General features: G+C 35.8%; 1 protein-coding gene and 1 long non-coding RNA gene across 2 annotated transcripts; both read left to right on the top strand.

Annotated features, from left to right (window-relative positions):
* Window positions 1-720: 720 nt before the first annotated feature.
* Window positions 721-18,694, top strand: LOC129436732 (hepatic leukemia factor). Its single transcript, XM_055194970.2, has 4 exons — window positions 721-1,045; window positions 2,011-2,337; window positions 15,736-15,950; window positions 16,058-18,694. Exons 1-4 carry the CDS (start codon window positions 931-933, stop codon window positions 16,271-16,273), a joined length of 873 nt encoding a protein of 290 aa, XP_055050945.1. The 5' UTR covers window positions 721-930; the 3' UTR covers window positions 16,274-18,694.
* On the top strand, window positions 3,972-6,408 carry LOC129418259 (uncharacterized). The gene is made up of 3 exons (XR_012368442.1): window positions 3,972-4,103; window positions 4,505-4,553; window positions 6,240-6,408. It is a non-coding gene; the product is annotated as an uncharacterized lncRNA (long non-coding RNA).
* Window positions 18,695-21,821: the final 3,127 nt, after the last annotated feature.

Here is a 21,821-nt window from a genome sequence, read left to right as displayed (position 1 = left end):
TTACTGTGCAGTCAGGGAGCTTTGGCCTTTGCCAGACATTGATGTTGTGTTTCGAGGTGTGTAGTTTACGCGAGAGGGAGTAATGAAAATAAATTTGGTCAGTAGGCTACTATTTTGCATTAAATGTGAATTTAAAGTCCAACATATCAGTACATTAAGATACCTAAATACTTGAAATATATATTTTTGTTTATCAAAACACACTATAATATATTTCTGAATTTAATCAAACGTTTAATTCAATGTACAATATTAAAATTATACAATTTACGCAAATGAGTGTTGTAAGTTTGTAGTTAATCTTAGTTAGTTGTGCAATGCAAGAGTGAACATAAAATAATCTAAATATATTTGGAATACAGACGCAGCTTTTTGAAAAATGATTTGCAAGTTAGTTAAATTAAATGCACAGAACGCGTCAGTAAAATGCACAATTTGCTTAAAAAATAATAATAATAATAAATAAAAACAGAATAGAATTTAAATAATAGTTCTGATTAGAATAATAAGTCGGTTTTGATGCATATTACTTCTCAAAATTTAATTTCTCAATGCGCATCAAAACAAACATTAATCTTCAGTGGCCAACAATCAACAAGAAAAAAATGAAATCGTGAATGTGCAACAATGTATCCAGTCATGATTCCGAGGCCACGCCCCTTTCTATTCAACAGTCCGCCCTCTTCATTGACGTCACGGGCGTCAGACTGCGCACATGGAATTGGGAGTCAGTTGCGCTTTTGCGCTCCAGCCAGCACAACACTCGGACGCGCACAACCAGTCGCCGCGCATCGGTGCCTGCGCACGGGCCGAGGGTTTTATTCCAACACGCAGCTGGTGTATCGCAGATCTCTTTTTGTATTTTTTTTAATAAATTGCCTTTTGTAACTTCGTCTCTTTGGGAAGGTTAATATATTATTCCTTTGCGCGATGGAAAAGATGTCTCGACCTCTTCCTGTAAACCCAACTTTCCTACCTCCGACCCACGGTGTCCTGAAATCCCTGCTGGAGAACCCCATGAAACTGCCATTTCACCATGATGACGGTAAGTGGATATGACAGATCGGGCAGGTTGGGGGGTTTACTGTAAATGTTCCTCTGTATGGGAGGACAGACGCAACCTGCGTCTTGCTTTCATTTTAAACATTCATTGCGCGTGTATGCATGCTTGACTCAAAATGATTTATTTATCACGACTGTCATTTAAAATTAAAGTTTCATTGTTTTTAAACGCATTGCACAGCTATAAAATCCTGTGCGCGGTGAATCAAGCCAGAATGCATGACTTTATCAATTTGCATATATTCACATTATCGTTTAAATTTACAAGTAATGATTAAAATACACCTTTTATGCGATCGTACTTTATTTCTGTGGATAAAGTTCGCACGCAACGCAGAAGGTTTAACTCATAGTTCGCTATAGAGGGCGTCATTGCGCGCTTCTCTGGCTCTTGCAGGATTATTTGCTGATCATTTGTTTTTGTTATAAATCTGTCCTGTAATTTGTAAAAATTCGGATGGAAAATGCATTGGCAATATTTAAGGTCGTATGACACATTCTGCAGTTTATTGCTTTAGACTTGTTAAGGAATAGTTCACCCAAAACATGATATTCTGTTATCATTTATTCTGCATCAGTTCAGATAATTTGCTAACCATAAAATGTATTCGTATCGTTGTATGCATCTGGCAAAATATGCAATAGCAAGTTAAATAAGATTTTTATCTTGCACACATAGTGTGCACCAAATATATGGTGCTTTACTTGTTTAAAAAAATGTGCACAAATGTCACTCTTTGCCCGAGGGGGAAATAATGAAACTGTAGGGCTACAAATCTCCAAAACTACAATAAAAAGTACTATAAGAGTTTTATTTAAGTCACCCCTAAATGTGGATTTGTTAGTTATCATTATCAGGTATATTAATCGATCACAATCCTTGACATCACAATGCGATGTTAAAAGTAAAGGTTAATTTACTTTGACACATTTGTCTCGTTGCTGCAGGCTTTGGGAAAGACAAAGAGAAGGAGAAGAAGTTGGAGGATGATGGAAACAATCTCACCAGCCCTCAGTCCGCCTTTCTGGGCCCAACGCTGTGGGACAAGACCCTGTCGTACGACGGTGATAACTTCCAGCTGGAATACATGGATTTAGAGGAATTCCTGTCAGAGAACGGTATTCCTGCCAACAATCAAAGCGAGAACCAACCTTCCCCGCAGCCTCCCTCCACCCCACCCACACCTACTGTGGTGGATCTCAGTAGCAGAGCAACTACTTCTGTTCACTCCGCGATAGTCGCCCAGAACTGCCATCCGAGCCCAAATAGAGCAGGTACCGACCCAAACACGCTCATCCCCAAAGCCAAGCACACATGCACAAAACTCAGATCTTTTTTGGTTGGTTGTGTCCCACTCCTGAACCCCAAGCATATCCAAGAGTTTTATGAAGTGTAGAAAACACCTGATGCATTAAGTTTATTGCTGGTTAAAGTTCATATTGTCATGGTTTTGCTGCAGGTGGCAGATATCGGGTGATGATGATGTTTACTGTAATGCAATATTTATCTCTGCAAATGCTTGATGTTCGCTTAGTAATTCAATCTAACCTGTCTGGCCAAACACGACTTACAGCCCTACAGAAAACACACTTGATGAACCTTCAAATTCTAACCAATGTTGTTCAGTTATGATTCGCTTCGGGGTTCACGCGTCGCTTTCACGGATACCTTAGATGCTGAGCAGCGTAAAATAGCTATTAAACCTGCCAGATGAAATTAAAAAGCCAGCGTGTGCGAGGTGCAAACTACACCTTTAATTTACTTCAAAAGATAATGACTGTATCAGTGGTGTGTGATTAAGGGCTGATGTAGGTGTAAACCTCAGAGAAAAATAAAGGCAGCATTTCACTTTTGACAACACTTACATTTTTGAATTGATCCTAAAAATGCAAAAGTTAACTAAAATACTTAAAATATGATTTTAAAAACTTGGTAATATATTTATTGTATATAAGCTCAGATGCAAAAGTACATCTGACATGTTTTCTCTTTTAATGTTTAGATTTAGTCATTTCACTGTAATGTCAATGATAAAGGTTATTGGTCAGTAATTGAAATGCTCTATTTTTTCAAATGTCACTTTAGTAATTTTATTGGCCCTGGTGAAAAACAAATATACTTTATTGTATTTCAAGTATATTTAACTTTGCAATAGTACATTACAAATATACTTACAAAGGAATGTACTTTCTTTAAACATATTTAAAGTATGTTTACAACATATTTGCGCGTATTTTTTACAATTAAACTTTTAACATACTTCAAAATAATTATACTTTAGTATATTTTCTAAAAGTATACTTTAGAAAAATATACTTAAAGTTAAAGTTTTGTGCAATTTTTAAAGTATACTAAATTTAAACTTATTTTAAAATGTATTTTAGGTATACTTTATCGGTATGCTTTAAGTTATCATTATAATAATGCACTGACAGTATATTTCTAAAATACATTATTTAGTATTCTTTAGAAACAGTATATTTTAAGCACATTTTGAAAGTATATGGGGTGTACAAATGTATATTATTTTATGGAGAAATAACGTGGGCTTAAAATTACGAGAGAGCAGTATGTTCTGTTACATTTTATATTGTAGATGTATACATTTGTAATATACTATTAACATAATAAGGTACACTTTAACTTCACTATAGTCAAGCATTGGATAAACCAATGAACTGTGTTTTACCACAAAATAACCATGGTTTTGCTAATAATAATCAATACACCAAAAAAAAAACATGGTTACTAAACTTTTACCACAAAAAAAAACATTCATTTTCGTAAGGGGAATATGAGTGTTTGTTTTTTTGTAGTTTTTGAGTCAATTGCATACCGCTTTTAGCTGTACACATTAATTAACTTTTTCGTAAATTACAGTTTTCGTAAATGCATTTCAGAGAAAAGTGAATTCTGAGATTTTTTTTTTTTTTTTTTGATTTCTGAGATTTGAATAATGCATCTGACGTGTGGGATGACGTCACGACGCACGTATTTTGATTTTTACCAGTCGTTCAAGACAGACGGATTCAGTCCCAAGGTACGTTAAAATATCTTAAAATTAATATATTTGATTATCGTTTGACCATTCTGAAGTTTATCAGTAGACTATCATATTTCGAATGCGAAATGTTGTCAATAACGCGGTGTCTAACTCGCTATTAGTGATAAACTGCTGTGTAGCTTAGCTTAGCTTATAGCTAATGTTAAAGGTTTGAAAGATAGCACTGTTAGCCTGTTATATCGAATTAGTACACCCGATTGTTTTGTTAAATATATGTATTGGTGTGTATGTATATGTTAATGAAAAAAGGTAGCGTCAGAAAATCTGTTTTTTTAATGTAGCGTGAAAGTTAACCCTTTATTGACTGTTTAGTGGTTGTAAGGCTTTTACCTAACTTAACTGTATTTAGTATTAATGATGCTTCATTCTTTCCTCAGAAGCTAAAGTTTTTCAAAGACATTTGTAGGGAGGACTTTGCAGCTAATGGTAAGTCATTTTAAACTCTTAAGATATAATAATTCATTCGTAGTAGTAAATCAAGCTTCAGTTTAGATAACGTTATATACATATTGAGGCGGTTTCCCGGACAGGTATTAGACTGGTCCTAGACTAAAATAAATGTAAGAGCTGTCCAAACTGAAAACAACTTGCACTGACATATCTTAAAATACACCAGTGTCCTTTGTTTTGCCTCAAAATGCACACAGGTAATGTTTTTATTAAGGCATGTTTTTTGAAACTAGTTATATTTCTTAATTAAACTAAGGCCTAGTCCTGGTTTAAGCTAATCCCTTTACAGGAAACCACCCAATTGTCTGCTTGTTGCATTTTCTTTCTGACAAGTTTTACATTTAAATTTAATACAATAAAATATTTCTTTAGGAGCTGAAGTATTTTATGTATGGAGGATTTTGCAGTCCATATAGGCAAGTCATTATAATGAAAACTCTGTGGTGGTTTCCCGGACAGGGATTAGCTTTATCCAGGACTAGACCTTAGTTTAATTAGGATAGTTTTAACAAACATGCCTTACTAAAAACATTACTTATGTGCATTACGATGTAAAACAAAGGGCACTGATGTATTTTAAGATATGTCAGAGCAAGTTGTTTTCAGTTTGGACAGCTCTTACATTTATTTTAGTCTAGGACTAGTCTAATTCCTTTCTGGGAAACCGCCCCTTAAAGGGATAGTTCGGCCAAAAACGATATTAAACCCATGATTTACTCACCCCCAAGCTGTCCGAGTTGCATATGTCCATCGTTTTTCAGACAAACGCATTTTCGGATATTTTAGAAAATATTTTAGATCTTTCTGTTCATTAAATGTAATGTTACGGGGTCCAGCAATAGTCCACGACCTTCAAGTCCAAAAAAGTGCGTCCATCCTTTACAAATTAAATCCAAACGACTCCAGGATGATAAACAAAGGTCTTCTGAGGGTAATCCGTGCGGTGTTGTTGTAGAAATATCCATATTTAAAATGTTATTAACGTTATAAACTACCTTCCGGTAGCGCCGCCATTTTGGAGTGATGCGCATTCAGGATGAGAGCTTACGCAGCGTACAGAGTTTCTCTGCTGCTGCTCTATGCCCCCGCCCTCCGAATTTGTCATACGTCACTAAGAAAAGTGCGTACACTACGCTAATACTCGCTCCTGAGTCTAAGATGGCGGCGCTACCGGAAGGTAGTTTATAACGTTAATAACATTTTAAATATGGATATTTCTACAACAACACCGCACGGATTACCCACAGAAGACCTTTGTTTATCATCCTGGAGCCGTTTGGATTTAATTTGTGAAGGATGGACGCACTTTTTTGGACTTGAAGGTCGTGGACTATTGCTGGACCCCGTAACATTACATTTAATGAACAGAAAGATCTAAAATATTTTCTAAAATATCCGAAAATGTGTTTGTCTGAAAAACGATGGACATATGCAACTTGGACAGCTTGGGCGTGAGTAAATCATGGGTTTAATATCGTTTTTGGCCGAACTATCCCTTTAATATATATGATGACATTTTAGTCAAGCTCTAGTTTAGGTAAAAATATATCTGCTATACAATCTCTGCCAGTAAACTATAGATTTAATACAGTAAGTCTTAAATAAATGTAATGTTTTAATATTAAACACTTTTTAATTGAGCTTATTGTCTATCTTTTTCAGATTTCCTAAGGCTGAACCAAAACCTGCCAGACTAAAGTTAATTTGGGAGAGAAAGACGTTGTAAACTTAATCATCTTGACATTCTTCAATGAGTAATTGTTCAATTTTTAGGCAAATACTGTACACTTTGAATGCTGTGAATAAAACTATATTTTAAATATATTTAAAATGAATTGTTTTTGACTGTTTTAATCAGCTTTTATTTATTTGGAAAAAATTATTTTGGTTATGTTACCAGCAAGTAATCTATTCCCAAAATAGCACTCTTTAAGTTAACTAATTATTAACGCACTTGAAGTATACTCATTACTAATCTAGCTGCAGGTATGTAAAAGTATACAAAATGTAATGTACTTGGCATATTCATTTTTCACCAGGGCAGTTTTTAGAATTTTGGATTGGCCAAAAATATATAGAATGTATGCAAACAGTCTATTTAAGATATACTGATTGTATGTTTGCAAGACACTCATAATACATTTGTAATGTACTCCTAACATAAATAAAACACACTCTAAATCCGCTTATCAAGCATGAATTCAGCACAAAAACAGTCATGTACTTAAATTGTACTAAATACACTTAAAGTTGTTCCACTTTAGCACACAAAAGTACACTAAATACACTTAAAGTTGTACTTTGTTACAATTTATATACAACTAAAATATATTAAGTACAAAATTAATTGTTCCAAAATAGCACTCTTTAAATAAACTAATCAATAGCACACTTTAAGTATACTGGTCATTAGTGTGACTGCAAGTATACTTAAGTATATCAAAATTAAATATATTTAGCATACTATTTTTTCACCAGGGGGTATTTAACAAATTTGACTGTCTTTCGTTTCAAAACCCTCTAAGTGCATGCAAAAATCTCCACTTGTAAAAAAAGTCTGCAGTCACTCTTTACTGCAATTTCTGAATGAAAGTAAAAGGCTTAAACATTCAGTAAATATCCTAAAATATTCTGTAAAAGTCCTTTAACCGGCTAAAAAATTCTTGCACCTTGACGTACACGGCGTGCATCCAATTCGTCTTGCATGCACTTAGAGGACTTTGCTGAAAAATTGTTGTGGTGTTTAATGGATTCGACCAACAAAGCTTTCTGAATGACCTGTGATTAAGCAAATTTGAAACAAAAGTAGATAACACTTTATTTTACGGTGTCTTTGTTAAGCATGCTACATGTAATTATTATAGTAATACCAGTTAATTATGCATAATTACATGCAACTAACCCTAAACCAAACCCTAACCCCAACCCTCTAGTAAGTACATGTTGTTAATGATTATTACTTAGTACTTAAATGTATAATTACACTGTAACATTGATACCGTAAATTAAAGTGTGACCCAAAAGGATTTGATGAATGTATAATAGTTTCCGAGAGCATTCGGTTAATATCATCATCTAATTTTTGATGGAGGTGGCGTTTAGCGGCTTTTGCGTTTGAGCGGCTCTTTATATATTTTCTATATTCATAGAAGTTAAAGCTCCCATAACACACACAGTTATCTCATGTTAATCTTGGGTACCTATAGAGTAGTATTGTATCCTTTATATGTCCAAAAAGTCTTTTGTATTGTCCGATTTATAAAATACAGAACAGCCTTTCTGTTTTTCCAAAAAAAAAAAAACTCTTAAAAGCGTTTTGTGGGAGGAGATAAAGAGTTACAAGTACAGCACAGCTATATGTTCACGTTGTTTATATTATATGCATTTATGCACTGACTGCAAACAAAACACTTGAGATCAGATTTTAATTTACTCCGAAAATGCAGGTAACAAACATAAACCCATTCGCAATTAGCTTGCCGTCCGTGAAAAAGCAAACAGCATCCACTGTTGTATTAACTGTAGGTTTACACCAGATGCGAGTTCAACGATTTGCGCAAGTAGATTACATACAAAGTCAATGCAAAGACGCGATCAGACGCGTCCTCGCGTGGGGCTATGCGAATGAAGTGATATGGGCAGCTAATCGCCTCAAACGCGTCTTCGCCCAAGTTGAAAATATTCAACTCGAGCGAAAAGTTCGCATGACACGAAGTTAAATCCCGCGAGTAATCTAGAGCGAGCAACGCGAATGCACGCTTTGCGTTTGGTGTAAACCCACAGTAAGACAGAGTTACTTGGAAAGCTGACAGATTTTACTTCCACAAACACACTTCTTTCGTTGCGCCATTGTTGATTCTTGATTTATAACAAAGTTGTCGCGTGCAGTGATGTTTGTGACTTCTACTAAAAGAAACAACGCTAATGAGGAGCATTCTCGCTCTCACTATTTCTTTTGTATGTGTGGGTGTGGTTTTCCAGGGGAAGTGCCCATAAAAGGAATAAGGGGTCTATGATACATAACAGTTAACCATGTTTGAAAAAAACGTTCTGAAACTTGTAGGAAAGAGGAGTGAGTTTGACACGCTCAACTGCTTTTTTGACACTTTGCCTTTAACTGTGTTAATAAGTGCATGAAATACCATTAGCCACCCCCACTGCTTTTAAAGTCATGAACAGTACATTTGTGATTTTAATTTCATGAAAATTATAAATTTTTTGCTTCTACTGGAATGCATCGAAACATTATTGCGTAGTTGCAAAAATGGTCCTTATAATAGATTTCATTTTCTCATATTCTCTCACATCTGACAGATTTATAACAGTAACCAGTTAATGAACATGTTGATTGACATTTATAGTGGATGCATTAAAAATGGTGCATACGAGGTGAGCGCATATAATTATAATTTAACATTAAACTGTCAAATGTAAAAAAAATTACAGTCAACTACAATACAAGTGAATCGGCTGCACAGTAATCCTGTTTTATTAGACAGGTTCATGCAATTATCATTACAAGTGTTTTTTATTGTCTGGCAATCCTTTCAGATCTTGTAAAACCTTCAGTAAAGGGTCACCATTATAGAAGCTATTCATAAAATTCGACCGCTGTCTCACCCCTGCTCAGATGATGATGATGACTTCGTGCAGTTTAGCACGTCAGATCTCCTGCGTATCTCACAGCACAGGGTTCATGCAGTGTGTGCATGTGTGTGTTTTGCATTGTTTTTGTGTATGTTTATATTTCTGCATGAGCATTTACATGCACACGTGTTCAGTCTACACCGTCTAGCCAGGCTCCGCACATTTCCACTCACGTGAAGACAGCGAGCACTCGGAACAGCGTGCGTGGCCATGTGATACACACATGCGGCCTCCCTGTGCTGAGAGAGAGAGAGAGAGAGAGAGAGAGAGAGAGACATGTTATTCCCCAGCTTCTGTTTTCTTTCCACCACTCTTTCTTAGGCTCCACCCATCTAGCCACACCCCTCCCAGAGCACACCCCCTGTCCTTCCCGCCCTCTCTCTCTCTCTCTCTGTGTTGTTGTGTGCGCCTGAAGCACAGTATGTTCTCAGTGAAAATCACATTGCCAGCATCGTGTCTCCCTCACGTGCAGCCGTGTAGACACGCCACCTTTAAGCGACCTGTAAATAACAGTGCAGTGATGAATGTGTCAGCGCTGCCCTGAAACTACAAGCACACCATTTTAAAGGGGTGGCCAAATGATGTCATGATAAATATATGATTTGCATTATTGTTTAATTTTAGTGCATTCGTGATAAACGTTTTATCAGTTCATGCGTAAGCAAAAGCATTTACATTATGCATTTAACAAACACTTTTAACGATCGAGATGCATGAATTCTAAAATGTCTATTTCACATACATAAAGACAAACACGTGCATTATCACACCAAACTTTGTGCGTTTTAGTCAACGGACTGTGTTAACACATGTTTTGGCATTGAGTTTGTGAGCTGTCGGCAGTAGACAGGGAGAAAACATTGTGTGGTTTTGGATTAGAGATATTGGCGGTCGGTGCCGGTAGATAACAGATACAGGAGAATACTGAAGTCAGAAATTATATCCTGTCGTCCCCAAAACTCCTGATCTGAGGTCAGTGTCTTTGCCTCTGTTGTTTATTAGACATCAGTGTTTTTTGCAGTTAGTCCCCACTGATAGATGCCACAAATACACCTAAACATATCTCTATTACCTGTCATTTTAAACGATATGTTTTTATGAGCAGCATAAAAGATATTTATTATTATATGGACTGTTCTTGTGTCAGCCAATAAGAGTGGACATTATAGTGCTCAGACTTTAGAGTGATTAGTCACATGATGTTTACAGCTCAGGTGATTGGATCAAAAGTCAGGTCAAAACTTAAGTGCTCATGAACTGATGACATCACACAAGTCGTGTACTTTAACCGCAATAAGATGAATTGGAAATTTAACAGATTTTCCAGTTGTTATAGACATTTATGCATTTGGCAAATGCTTTTATCCAAAGCGACTTACCAGGGATTGAGTTCATGACATTTTTGTTGCTAATAGAGACAGAGCGCAGCGCGTCACAACCTGAAAACCACGCCCACCGGGGGGGAAAGCAATCCAACAGTCTCCATTGACTTTGTATTGCAAAAGGCCGCCTCCTTGTCATTTCTGGCTTATAACAAAAAACTGAATAATGCCTAAAAGCTGCTTTGGGACAATATGTACAGCTAACAAGCCAAAGAACACAGAAATAAGTTTTTATAAGCTGTCGAGCCGTAAAACCCAGTCTTTAAGGAGAATAAAGTGGATCGCCGATTACGTTTCCCGCTAGTGGACGCAGTTCTACTAATAGAAGTACTATGAAAAGTTGCCTGTTTCCATTTCTGTGTCTAAACGCTCGTTTTTTGAAGTCGACAGCTTATAAAAAATTATTTATTTATTTTTTGGCGTGTTAGATGTACACCTTGTCACACAGCAGCTTTTAGGTATTATTCTGTTTTTAAGTTTAATCTGTAAATAAGTTTTTATAAGCTGTCGACCCCAAAAAACGAGCGTTTAAAGACACAAAAATGGATACAGGCAACTTTTCATAGTACTTCTATTAGTAGAACTGCGTCCACTAGGGGGAAACGTAGTCGGCGATCCACTTTATTCTCCTTAAAGGCTGGGTTTTACGGCTCGACAGCTTATAAAAACTTATTTCTGTGTTCTTTGGCTTGTTAGCTGTACATATTGTCACACAGCAGCTTTTAGGCATTATTCAGTTTTTTGTTATAAGCCAGAAATGACAAGGAGGCGGCTTCTCGCAATACAAAGTCAATGGAGACGATTGGATTGATTTCCCCCCCGGTGAGCGTGGTTTTCAAATTTGCATAACGGCGCTCTGTCTCTATGCGATGCTCTACCAATTGAGCTACAGGAATGCTAACGACCTACATTTAGATTTTACATTTAGTCATTTAGCAGATGCTTTTGAACCCAGGGATGTCATGTAAATCAAAAAGAGCAGTGGTCCAAGCACTGAGCCTTGAGGTACCCCAGTACTGAGACATTGGGGTTTGGAGACATCACCTCTCCAGGATACTCTGAATGACCTACCTGAGAGGTTCGGACTTGGTCTTGTCTTGATCTCGACTGTCTTTGGTCTCTGTCTCGTCTCGGTCTCAGACTTATTGGTCAACACTTAAAAAATTACTAACCAACCCTTGGCTATGTATTCTGTGTTGGACTTGATGAGACTTATTTCCAGTGCACTTATGTATTTCTGTTCTTGTGTTGCTATAATTGCTTCTATTGTTTACCTAATTTGTAAGTCGCTTTGGACAAAAGCGGATTTTATTTCAAGACCGGTTAAGACCACAATTGCAGGAATTACACTAAATTGCTGCTGCATTTATGTGTTAACATCATTATATTGGATAAAACTTCTGGCTTTAAAAGCAATTAATGACTTATTTCTTGATTGTTTTCTTTTGTTGTGCCGGTAAGAAATGAATGCGAGATTGTCCAAAAAAAATAAAAATCTGTCAACAACAGTAATACAAAGGCCCACAATATCCAAGATGGTCTTGGTTGTGTCTCGGTCACAACTGTTTTTGGTCTTAGTCTTGTCTTTGTCTCGGTTTAGGTCGTCTTAACTACAACAATACTCTTTGGTTTTGACTCAAATTAGTCAAGTGAACTTAACGTTTAAACTTTAACGTTTCTTAACTGAGTTTGAATGAACCATTTTGCTAAAAAATCAGTCTCTTCAAGTCCATTGTGTGGGATTACACATCGCTGGAGATATTTGATCTTTTCAGGAAAGTTCAGAAATCATTAAAATGTAATTTTCTGTCTATTATCTGCAGTTGTACTTTGTTACAACTTGTTTAAACATTCAGTGAACTCAGTAATTGTTTTGTATTACTTTGAATAAAAGAAGTCACCTTTGGCTGAAAGACATTTCAGAAATGCTTACAAAAGTAAACCACAAGCATCAGTTTTTATCTGTGTCAATGACTTTTTGGGCCACTGTATTGTATTTCCATGGCTGATGTTTGTTTGTGTTCGCCTTATGTTTGCATCTCACGCTTCGTTTGACTTTTATCAGCTCTATCGAGACTCGCAAGTTAAAATAGAGTTTGTTAGGGCGTCTTTTTCCTGCATCCAACCACTTCCCCGACCGTCGACGCCTCCCTTCCCTGTGTGTGTGGAAGTAGTGACATCCCCTGTATTGAGTTCAGAGAACGATCAGATTCGCAACCCTCAATGCACAACACATAAACACATTAATTAATACTTTTAGTGGGTGGAGCTCACTGCTGTTTTTAAGCTCCGCCCACCATAGCTGTCACAGCACTTCAATTGGTCGGCATACTCAGGGTCTTAAACGGCACCCAGACTGAAGACACCTGCTCGCCATATGCATGAAAGATTATTCTGATAGCTGGTCAAACATATGACTTGTGTTATGTTCAGACGTGTTATACAGTAATGTGTCTGGATAGACTTTAAACAAACATGATTACTTTGTTTATCAAGTTACTGTTTGCTTTCTGTTGCTTTCTGACCAAATATGGCATTTATTGTTTAATTGTAGCATTTAAGTTTTAGACAATATATGTATTTCTTATTCTGTACTAATAGTTTCTGCTGTAGATGAGATATTAAATGTACAAATGCACTAAAAGATCATTTACAGACACAATAAAGGTAAACATTATTTATGGCTCAGATTAAAAGATTTACAGATTAAAAACTCCTGAGTCATTCTGGCTGTGTAAAAACAAGGTCGGGTCGACTTTGGGATAGAGATTCATGATTTACTCAGTAGTTTGTGTATTTACACACACACACACAGCTTAATGAGAAATTCTTGGCCGTGATGTATGTGCACTTAGTCAGTATTTATCCTCTTTGACCTGTGTATATAAATAATTCAAGTTTGATGATGATGTTTATTGAATGAGGTTTGGCTCAAATCGGGTCTGTAATGTTTAGTAATCATCTTGTACTGCCGCCGTTGGCGTTAGTTTGTGTTAGGATTGTGCGAGTGAATGTTTTGAATGTGTTTGACTGTTGCTGTGGTTGACTTGTGTTTGATTTTCGTGTTGGAAGTGTATTTTAGGTGCTGTTTACATTGAATCACTTCGTGCATCCAGATAGATCAGATTGTGTATGTACATATAGACATTTTCAGCAGTAACAATATAAACAAGCGGCTGTCGTGGTCCACACGTAACTTCCGGTAAACTCCGCTATGAATAAATAACAACAAAGTACTTTAAACGTAGTTTATTTATATAACAAGGAAAAAACACATAGGACACAAAAACATTTGTTATTTTTGACGAGGGATTTGTTCAAGAGATCAGGTAAGCAACTAGTCAGACCATTAAAAAACGAAACCAGAAGTAAAGTTCAGATCCAGACGTGTATCACGTGCATCCGATGAAACCATCTAATGTACACTTGCCCAAATAAATGTCAAGAAAATTTGTATATATTGTATATATGAAGAGTTTTGTTGCAAACTGTTTTTAACATTTTTGTCAAAACATGTTTATTATTATCATGTTATGATTTTGTTTTATGGTGCTACTTGGCTGTAGTTTTTGCAACGACACTCTTTATATATATAGCGCATTTTTCAGTTGCATTGTTTCAAATCAGCTTTATATGAACAAGAAAAAATAAATAAATGATTAATGATACTGTATATAAAGTAGAATATATGGTATTTTTAATAAATAGATTATAATTTAAGGAAATTAATTACAGTATTACTGGCAGCTAATTGACAGTAACTTACTGTAGATTTAAATTTATATTATTTACTTGCAAGATTAAACATTAACAAGACTTTATCTTTACAAGAAAAAAAGTACAGCATTATGCAAAGCATTCTGGGAAACAAAACCAGAAAAAAATGAAAAAGGTTGATGATGATTTCTGGTTCCCTGAATGCTTTGAATGAGGCTGTTTTTATTCTGTAAAGACAAAGGCTTGTTAATGTTTAATGTTCATTTTTCTTTGAACAAACTATTGCCAATAAATTAGATAAATATAAATCTACAGTAAGTTACAGCAAACTGCCGCATAACTACACTATACAAAAAAATTCTGTAGAAATTTCAATGTTATTGCAGCTGGGTTGCCGGTAATTTACCGTATATTTTAATTTATGTTATTTACTGGCAAGAGTTTGTTCAAAGTTAAATAAATTTTAAATATTAACAAGTCTTTATTTTTACAGAATAAAACTATACAATAACAGCCTCATGCAAAGCATTCTGGGAACCAGAAGTCATCATCAACCTTTTTCTGTTTTTTGCTTCAGATTTTGTTTCCCAGAATGTTTAGCTTGATGCAGTTTTTTTAGTTTTACTCTGTAAAGACAAAGACTTGTAAATGTTTAATGTTCATTTAACTTTGAACAAAATGTTGCCAGTAAATAACATTCATTTAAATTTACGGTAAGTTACCGGCAACCCAGCTGCAATTTCTACGGAATTTTTTTACAGCAAATGTACACTTTTTCTTCAACTATCGGACATTTTATCAATAAATATGATAAATAACATGCGTCCTATTAAGCTAGATTTGTCTTCACATCTTACATGTTAAAAGAAGAAAAATATGTATGTAGAAGAAAAAATAAATAAATGTGAGAGATCTACTAATTGTCGACTACTAACTACAGTCTCAGGTCCTGTTTAATGACCCTTAAATCCGTCAAGGGTTTAATTTGATCCTCTAATCCTTCACTAATGATGAGAAAAACAGACTCTACTGTTTCCAACACATACTATCATTCTTATATTTGACATCTCAACCTATTAAGTGAGAGAAGATTGCAGCGTTTTATTTTATGTTTGTTAAATAATAAGCATCACTTATTTTTTTGTTATAATTTTAGTAAATTTTTTAAATACATTTGTGTAAATGTGATTCAACTGCCCTCTGCTGGTCAAAACACAGAAGTGCACACACTCTCATGTGATTTTTAGTGGAAGATCTACCACTAAACCCTCCTTATAATGGAAGAGATAATAAGAATGAACATATATAAACATCAATCACAATGCATTCATCCTAAATGGATAAAGTCCACACAGAAATATTTTAATCTTTGAAAGTTAAAGTATTTTCTTCTCTCTCTTTTTCTCTTCCAGTTCCTCCCAGCTCACGTGACACACCCAGTCCAATAGATCCAGACTCAATTCAGGTTCCAGTCGGGTATGAGCCCGACCCTGCCGACCTCGCCCTATCCAGCGTCCCCGGCCAGGAGATCTTTGACCCCCGCAAACGTAAATTCTCCGCAGAGGAGCTAAAGCCACAGCCCATGATCAAGAAGGCACGCAAAGTCTTTATTCCTGAAGACCTGAAGGTAAACCTTCATTGCATTGATTTAACACCACTGCCTAATTTGCATAACAGGAGGCGTGTTTGTGCCACGTATATCATAAAAGTGGATCTCTTTCCGTTTCCACACAGGATGAAAAATACTGGGCACGGCGCAAAAAGAACAACTTTGCGGCAAAACGTTCCCGGGATGCTCGTCGGCTCAAAGAGAACCAGATCGCCATCCGGGCCGGGTTCCTGGAAAAAGAGAACACGGCGCTCAGACAGGAAGTGGCCGAGTTACGAAAGGAGCTCGGCCGCTGCAAGAACATTCTGGCCAAATACGAAGCGCGGCACGGCCCTCTGTGAACCCCGAGCTTTCGCCAATCACCATGAATAGCCCCACCCACCACCACCACTTTCCAGGGACTTGTGTGCCCATGTTGAGAGGCACCAATTTCACCTCTCCATTTTCTTTCTTTCTCTGTACAAAACTTCTTTTGATGTCGATATTTGTCTTTCTCAACTCATTCACCGTACGTCTCTGTATCTGTTATTTTTTTCACCAACAACGAATCATTTATTTGGAAATGATTCTACATCTAATTTTTCTCTGGAGTGTTTTATACACCTGTAATATGGACTAAGAACTGATCCTTCGCGTCTGTCAATCATCCGCTTTGCCCCTCCCTATTTCCCCAGAGGCTCCGCCCACTACGTCACACGAGAGAGTTCATTTTATGTATATTAATGTATTTTAGTTGAGCAGCTGTATGCAGATTTCTTTATGTAAAGTGTTTATAACACTAGCTAGTGTCCGGGTATGTTTATATTTAATTTCTTTCTTATGTTTGTCAGTTTTGGTTATTATTTCTTTTAAACCAACACCAGCGTTGACGTTTTTATCTTTCCTACATTGTCCACGGAGCAATAATCTCTTTAGAGGGCAAAAAGTCAAATGTAAGCTAGATCGTCTGAAGTTTCTTCACATATTAGCGCCGTGTCTGGATGATGAAGACCATCTTGTACTTCATTTTTGCTGTAATGCGGAAACTTTCCTTAAATGCTGAATACATAGTAGTCGTCTCTTTTCTCTCTCTCTTTGTGTCTCTAACCCCTGCACTAAAGCGTCTCTCACAATCTGATCCGGTGCAATGTTTCTACCTACAATATAATCTGCCTGATATATTTATGACTTTTGTTTTTTTTTTGAATGAAAGATTTTTTTTTTCAGAAATATTCAGCTGTTAATTATTACTATTGTTCTGGCTGTTATTGTTATGGCTCTACGGTAATTTTCCTAATGGCTTATTGTTTTAGCATGACTCGAGCTATTTGTAAATGAGTAATTTCGTTTATTATTCCTCCTTAAATTTTTTCTTGTATTTTTTTACCCAGAGCATGTTTTAGATTTAGTTTGTTTTGAAGTCACGACAGAGAGATTTTGTAGTGATTTAGCTTTGCGTCTGTCTGTATGACTGTATTGAATGTGTAAAAGGTTTTAAGCTGTCGGTTCAGCAGAACGGTGTTGTCTCAAATACTGTGGTTAAGTTTGTTTACTACAGACCAAATGATACAGCACACAAGAAGATATATTGATAAAACAGAGTTTTAATGTTCTATATATATATGAAAACTATATAAATTTGCTTTTGTACAGTATTTTTCCAATATAATACTGTCTGAATATTTTCAAGGCACAAATGCATAGTGAAAGTAAAAGCATAGCTATACATCTAATGTAGTGTTATATAAGGTAAGGCGAGATATTTTTGGTTATCTGGGCATTAAATATATATTCTGCACCCTTGTATTAAAATAGCCTTTAGTATTCTGTCTCAGGGAACTTTAGCAACCGGACCTCACACACTAAAATTCACGTGAAATAAATACTTTTGTACATGACTAAATGCAGTTCCTCTTACAGTAAGGTGTTTATTTTTTTCACCACAATGATGTCAGTATAACTCACATTCAGTGCTTTCTTATAGTATTGCTATTTGTTCTTTGAATGGAAATCTAAAGGCTATGCTTTAAGTCTACTTTATTGAGTCGCTGACACGGCCCATGTTGGTAATGAATGTAAGGCAGCTTAGAAAGCTTTCGCTTGCTTTGAATGTTAAAAGAAGTCTTGTTGTCGATGGAGTCACTGGTTGTGTTTAAAATCACATACTACTGTGCTATATACACACTACTAGTTCAGTATATACAGTAGGAAGCTGATATTTCATGTCTGCCACTTAATATAGTTTATATGGAACTAATAAACAATAACATTTCCCCTTAACTGGTTGTGGCAGTTCCTCTGATCTACGATCAGTTTATGCAGGACCTTAGGTCTGGGGTTAAATCTTCATTGCCAGACTGTAAATAAAATGCAGCATGAACTTGGTATTGCAGATCAATTTAATCTCCTATTTTAAGTTTTGACATAAAAAAGAAATAACTTATAAAAAAGTTTAACTTAATTTGTTGATTTGACAAAAACGCTGCATTTTTTACAGTGCAACAGTGAATCTGAAAGTCTGCCCTCATTTAGGCCAAAGTTTTTGATGTGCACACTTTTTGTGTTTTTGTTAAGGATCGTCTGGGCAGAAATGGCGCTGTTGTAATTTTTGTCTTGTGTGTTCTTTAAATGTTCCTTTATTTTCTTGTTTATTTGTTTGTTGCATAATTGCAGATGTACGAAGTCTGTAGAGCAAGTTGCGTGTGTGCATAAAGCCCTTTGTAGTTCACAACATGACTGTTTCCATCTGTACAAAACTGAAATAAACCCAGGATGAAGCCAAACCACTTCTTGTGAATACTGGACCCCTAAATACCTCCCTGAGAATGAGAGAAAGGGACGGACAAGTTTTCAACGATATGATCATCTAAGATAAAAAAGAGACCCCATAGAAAGCCAAAAATATATGATAAATACATTTTGTAGAATGTAAAGCTTAATTAATTTTTTTTAAATATATTTAGTTTTAGCCTTTACCTATAAACATTTCAAAATGTATTTCAGGGGCTACAAATACATTTCTAACTTTACAACCCATACAGCAAAGAATATATATTTTCTTGGCCAAAATATAAAAATATGTATAAAATTAAAAATATTTTTTGGAGTTTAAGATATGTTTAACTTTAATACAAAGTTTTTCTTCCGATGTGACGTGATATATAAATGTTTTCAAAATATACAAAAATATAATATATAAGTGAAAAAAAATTGTAAACATATTTCGAAAAACATTTCAGTACATATATTTTTTTGACCATTTTTGTATATTTAAAATTATATTTAAAGGTGCAGTGTGTAAATTTTAGCGGCATCTAGTGGTGAGGTTGTTAATTGCAACTTAGGCTTAGTCCCCCTCACTTTTGAAACACATAGAGAAGCTACAGTAGCCGCCACCAGAGAAACATGTAATCGTCGGAGACAACTTGGTAAAAAAATTGTCTGTTAAGGGCTTCTGTAGAAAAATGGCGGCACAAAATGGCGACTTCCATGTAAGGGGACCCCCGGTGTATGTAGATAAAAGGTCTTGTTCTAAGGTAATAAACACTTAACGGTTTATTATCAAAGGTCTTTATACACCCCTGATAATGTAGTTTTGTATATTATTTTGCATTTCTATCAAGAGATCCTTCTAAAAATTACACACTGCACCTTTAAAAATAAAATTGCCATATGGGAGACCTTGACAGGACTGGTTTAAACTAGTTAAAACCCAAAACCAAATGTATTTAAAGTTATCTTTAATTCTAATGATAGACTATTAGTTATGTTGTAGCTGTGTATAATCTCCTTATACTATCTTTGGAAGGCTATACACCAGTAAAACTATGGGAAACACAGTGACATGTTCCTTATACGACGTATCACTACCTTAATCTAGACAGGAAAGGAAAACAATTTAACCTGATTTTAGTACAGTGCCTTTAATGATCCCAAACTTATTTTAAAGTTGAACTATATTAAACTGATCTGGTGTGAAAGGGCTCGCAACGCTGCTCTGATGATCTGACCCAAAAATCCCAACCCTTACTCATTTTACACATTCTTAAATATTCAGACAGTAGCCTACCAGTGAAGTACTGAGATTATCTCATACGTTTAGGGTTCTCGCTGGCAGTTGGGTAGGAACCGCTGTATCGAAGGCAACACCTACAGAAAGTCTTGTAAGAGATGAGATGTTTGATTTTGTGTGTCATTTGAAGCAGAGCTTGATCTCTGCTGCCACCTGCTGAATACTTGTGTCAAATAAAGTCTGCGTTTTTTCTCTCAAAGTTCTTTCGGCTTCTCTCTCATTTATCACACTCAGTGGCAGCCTGGTTGTGTTTTCTATGCTTTAAAAAAAATAATAAAGCACAATTCAATCGCATTCAATCTTAATAGTTGAGATAGCAAAGTGACATCGACTGTGTTCGACTTCACGCAGCGCCTCAAAAATCCACAGGCGGATGACATCAGAGTACCGCGAGAGCGATTGAAGCGTAGACTACGCAGTATGCTTTTGGACTGTTCTCGCGGTACTTTGATGTCACCCGCCACAGCCTGTCGAACACATCCAATGAAAGTTACACTCAGCATTTATTTGGACGTTTTCACAGAACAGTATTAGATTGAAAATATTTTTTTTTTTACCGCAGAAAGGAGGATTCATCAACATACATTGCATTCAGTCGATATCAAACCGTGACGTTTGCTGTGTGGAAACCATAGGTGGACTGGAGGAATCGGAACACTGCGCATGCGCGCCATTTGGCTCGAAAACACGAGAAAGTTAACAACAACGGCAACTGTGATGTCAAGGTAAGCTGAAATTTATTTATTCATTATCATTTTGCATAACGGTTTCTACTTTTTTATTGCTGTAGCGCTTTTATATTAAGTTTTTCATACTTTATTGTTTTATTCTTGAGGTAAACTTTGCGGGTAACTCGCGACGTTAGACTTAACGTTACTACTATTATTATTATGATGCAATGTTATTTTGGGCCCGTGTTATGCCTTTTAAGTGAATTGAATATAATTTTATTATGGAATGACCCATTGTAAAATATATTTGTGTTAATGGTGTGTAAGGAACAATTTATCTTGAAATGGTAATATTAGTTAAAACAGTTAGGGTTTGTGAATGCAGTGATGGAGAATAAATAAATACGGTAGTTGTCATAGACTTAACATTGGAAAAATGCTGCCTACTTACTGGTTATTACTGGTTACTATTTTAAAATGTTTTGGGTAAGCAACATTATGCCAGCAATGCGGTTGATCTTAATTTCTGTTTATTCTGGAAGATATCTTTACATATTAAAGGGGTTTTAAGCCATTTCATGCATTCTGACTTATTAACACTGTTTAAGAGTTGGATTCCTCATGCTAAACATAGGCAAACAGTTAAAAAAACATTTGGACGTATGAAAGAGTATTTTTGTTGAATGCACAAAAGTTTCTGCAGGAAGTACAGTAGAAGTCCTTATATGGGCACTTTAACCAAAATAGGGCACACACAATTCAAAGGATGCTAAGAATCAAGCTTCGAAATGCGTTCTTATTTTTTCTAAAATAAATTATTTATTTTAAATTTAAGTCAGAAATGTCTCCGCTGTGCCCAGTTGACTGGGGCGATGGGCACGTGCAGCAGGTGACACAAATTCATTTCAGATTTCTTTGCGGACTTCTGAGGCTGCCACCTTGAAAGACAGAGTGCTCGACTCTGGAGATATGAAGGATGTAATACTGCTCAATAGGTACTCAAAGATTAACATAAGTTGAGCAGAAACAACGTGTGTTGTGTGAGCTTTGTTTAATCAAATGAATTATTTACAGATACTACATTTAACTCATTCACATCTGCCTTTCAAATGTTTGTATTTATAGGCAACATTAGAAGTTGTAAAAATGCATGTAACCAGATTAATG

This window comes from Misgurnus anguillicaudatus, unplaced genomic scaffold, assembly GCF_027580225.2.
Source record: "Misgurnus anguillicaudatus unplaced genomic scaffold, ASM2758022v2 HiC_scaffold_29, whole genome shotgun sequence".
Lineage (NCBI taxonomy): Eukaryota > Metazoa > Chordata > Actinopteri > Cypriniformes > Cobitidae > Misgurnus > Misgurnus anguillicaudatus.
Note: the sequence above shows the minus strand (reverse complement) of the source record. Positions and strands in the feature narration are given on the sequence as shown.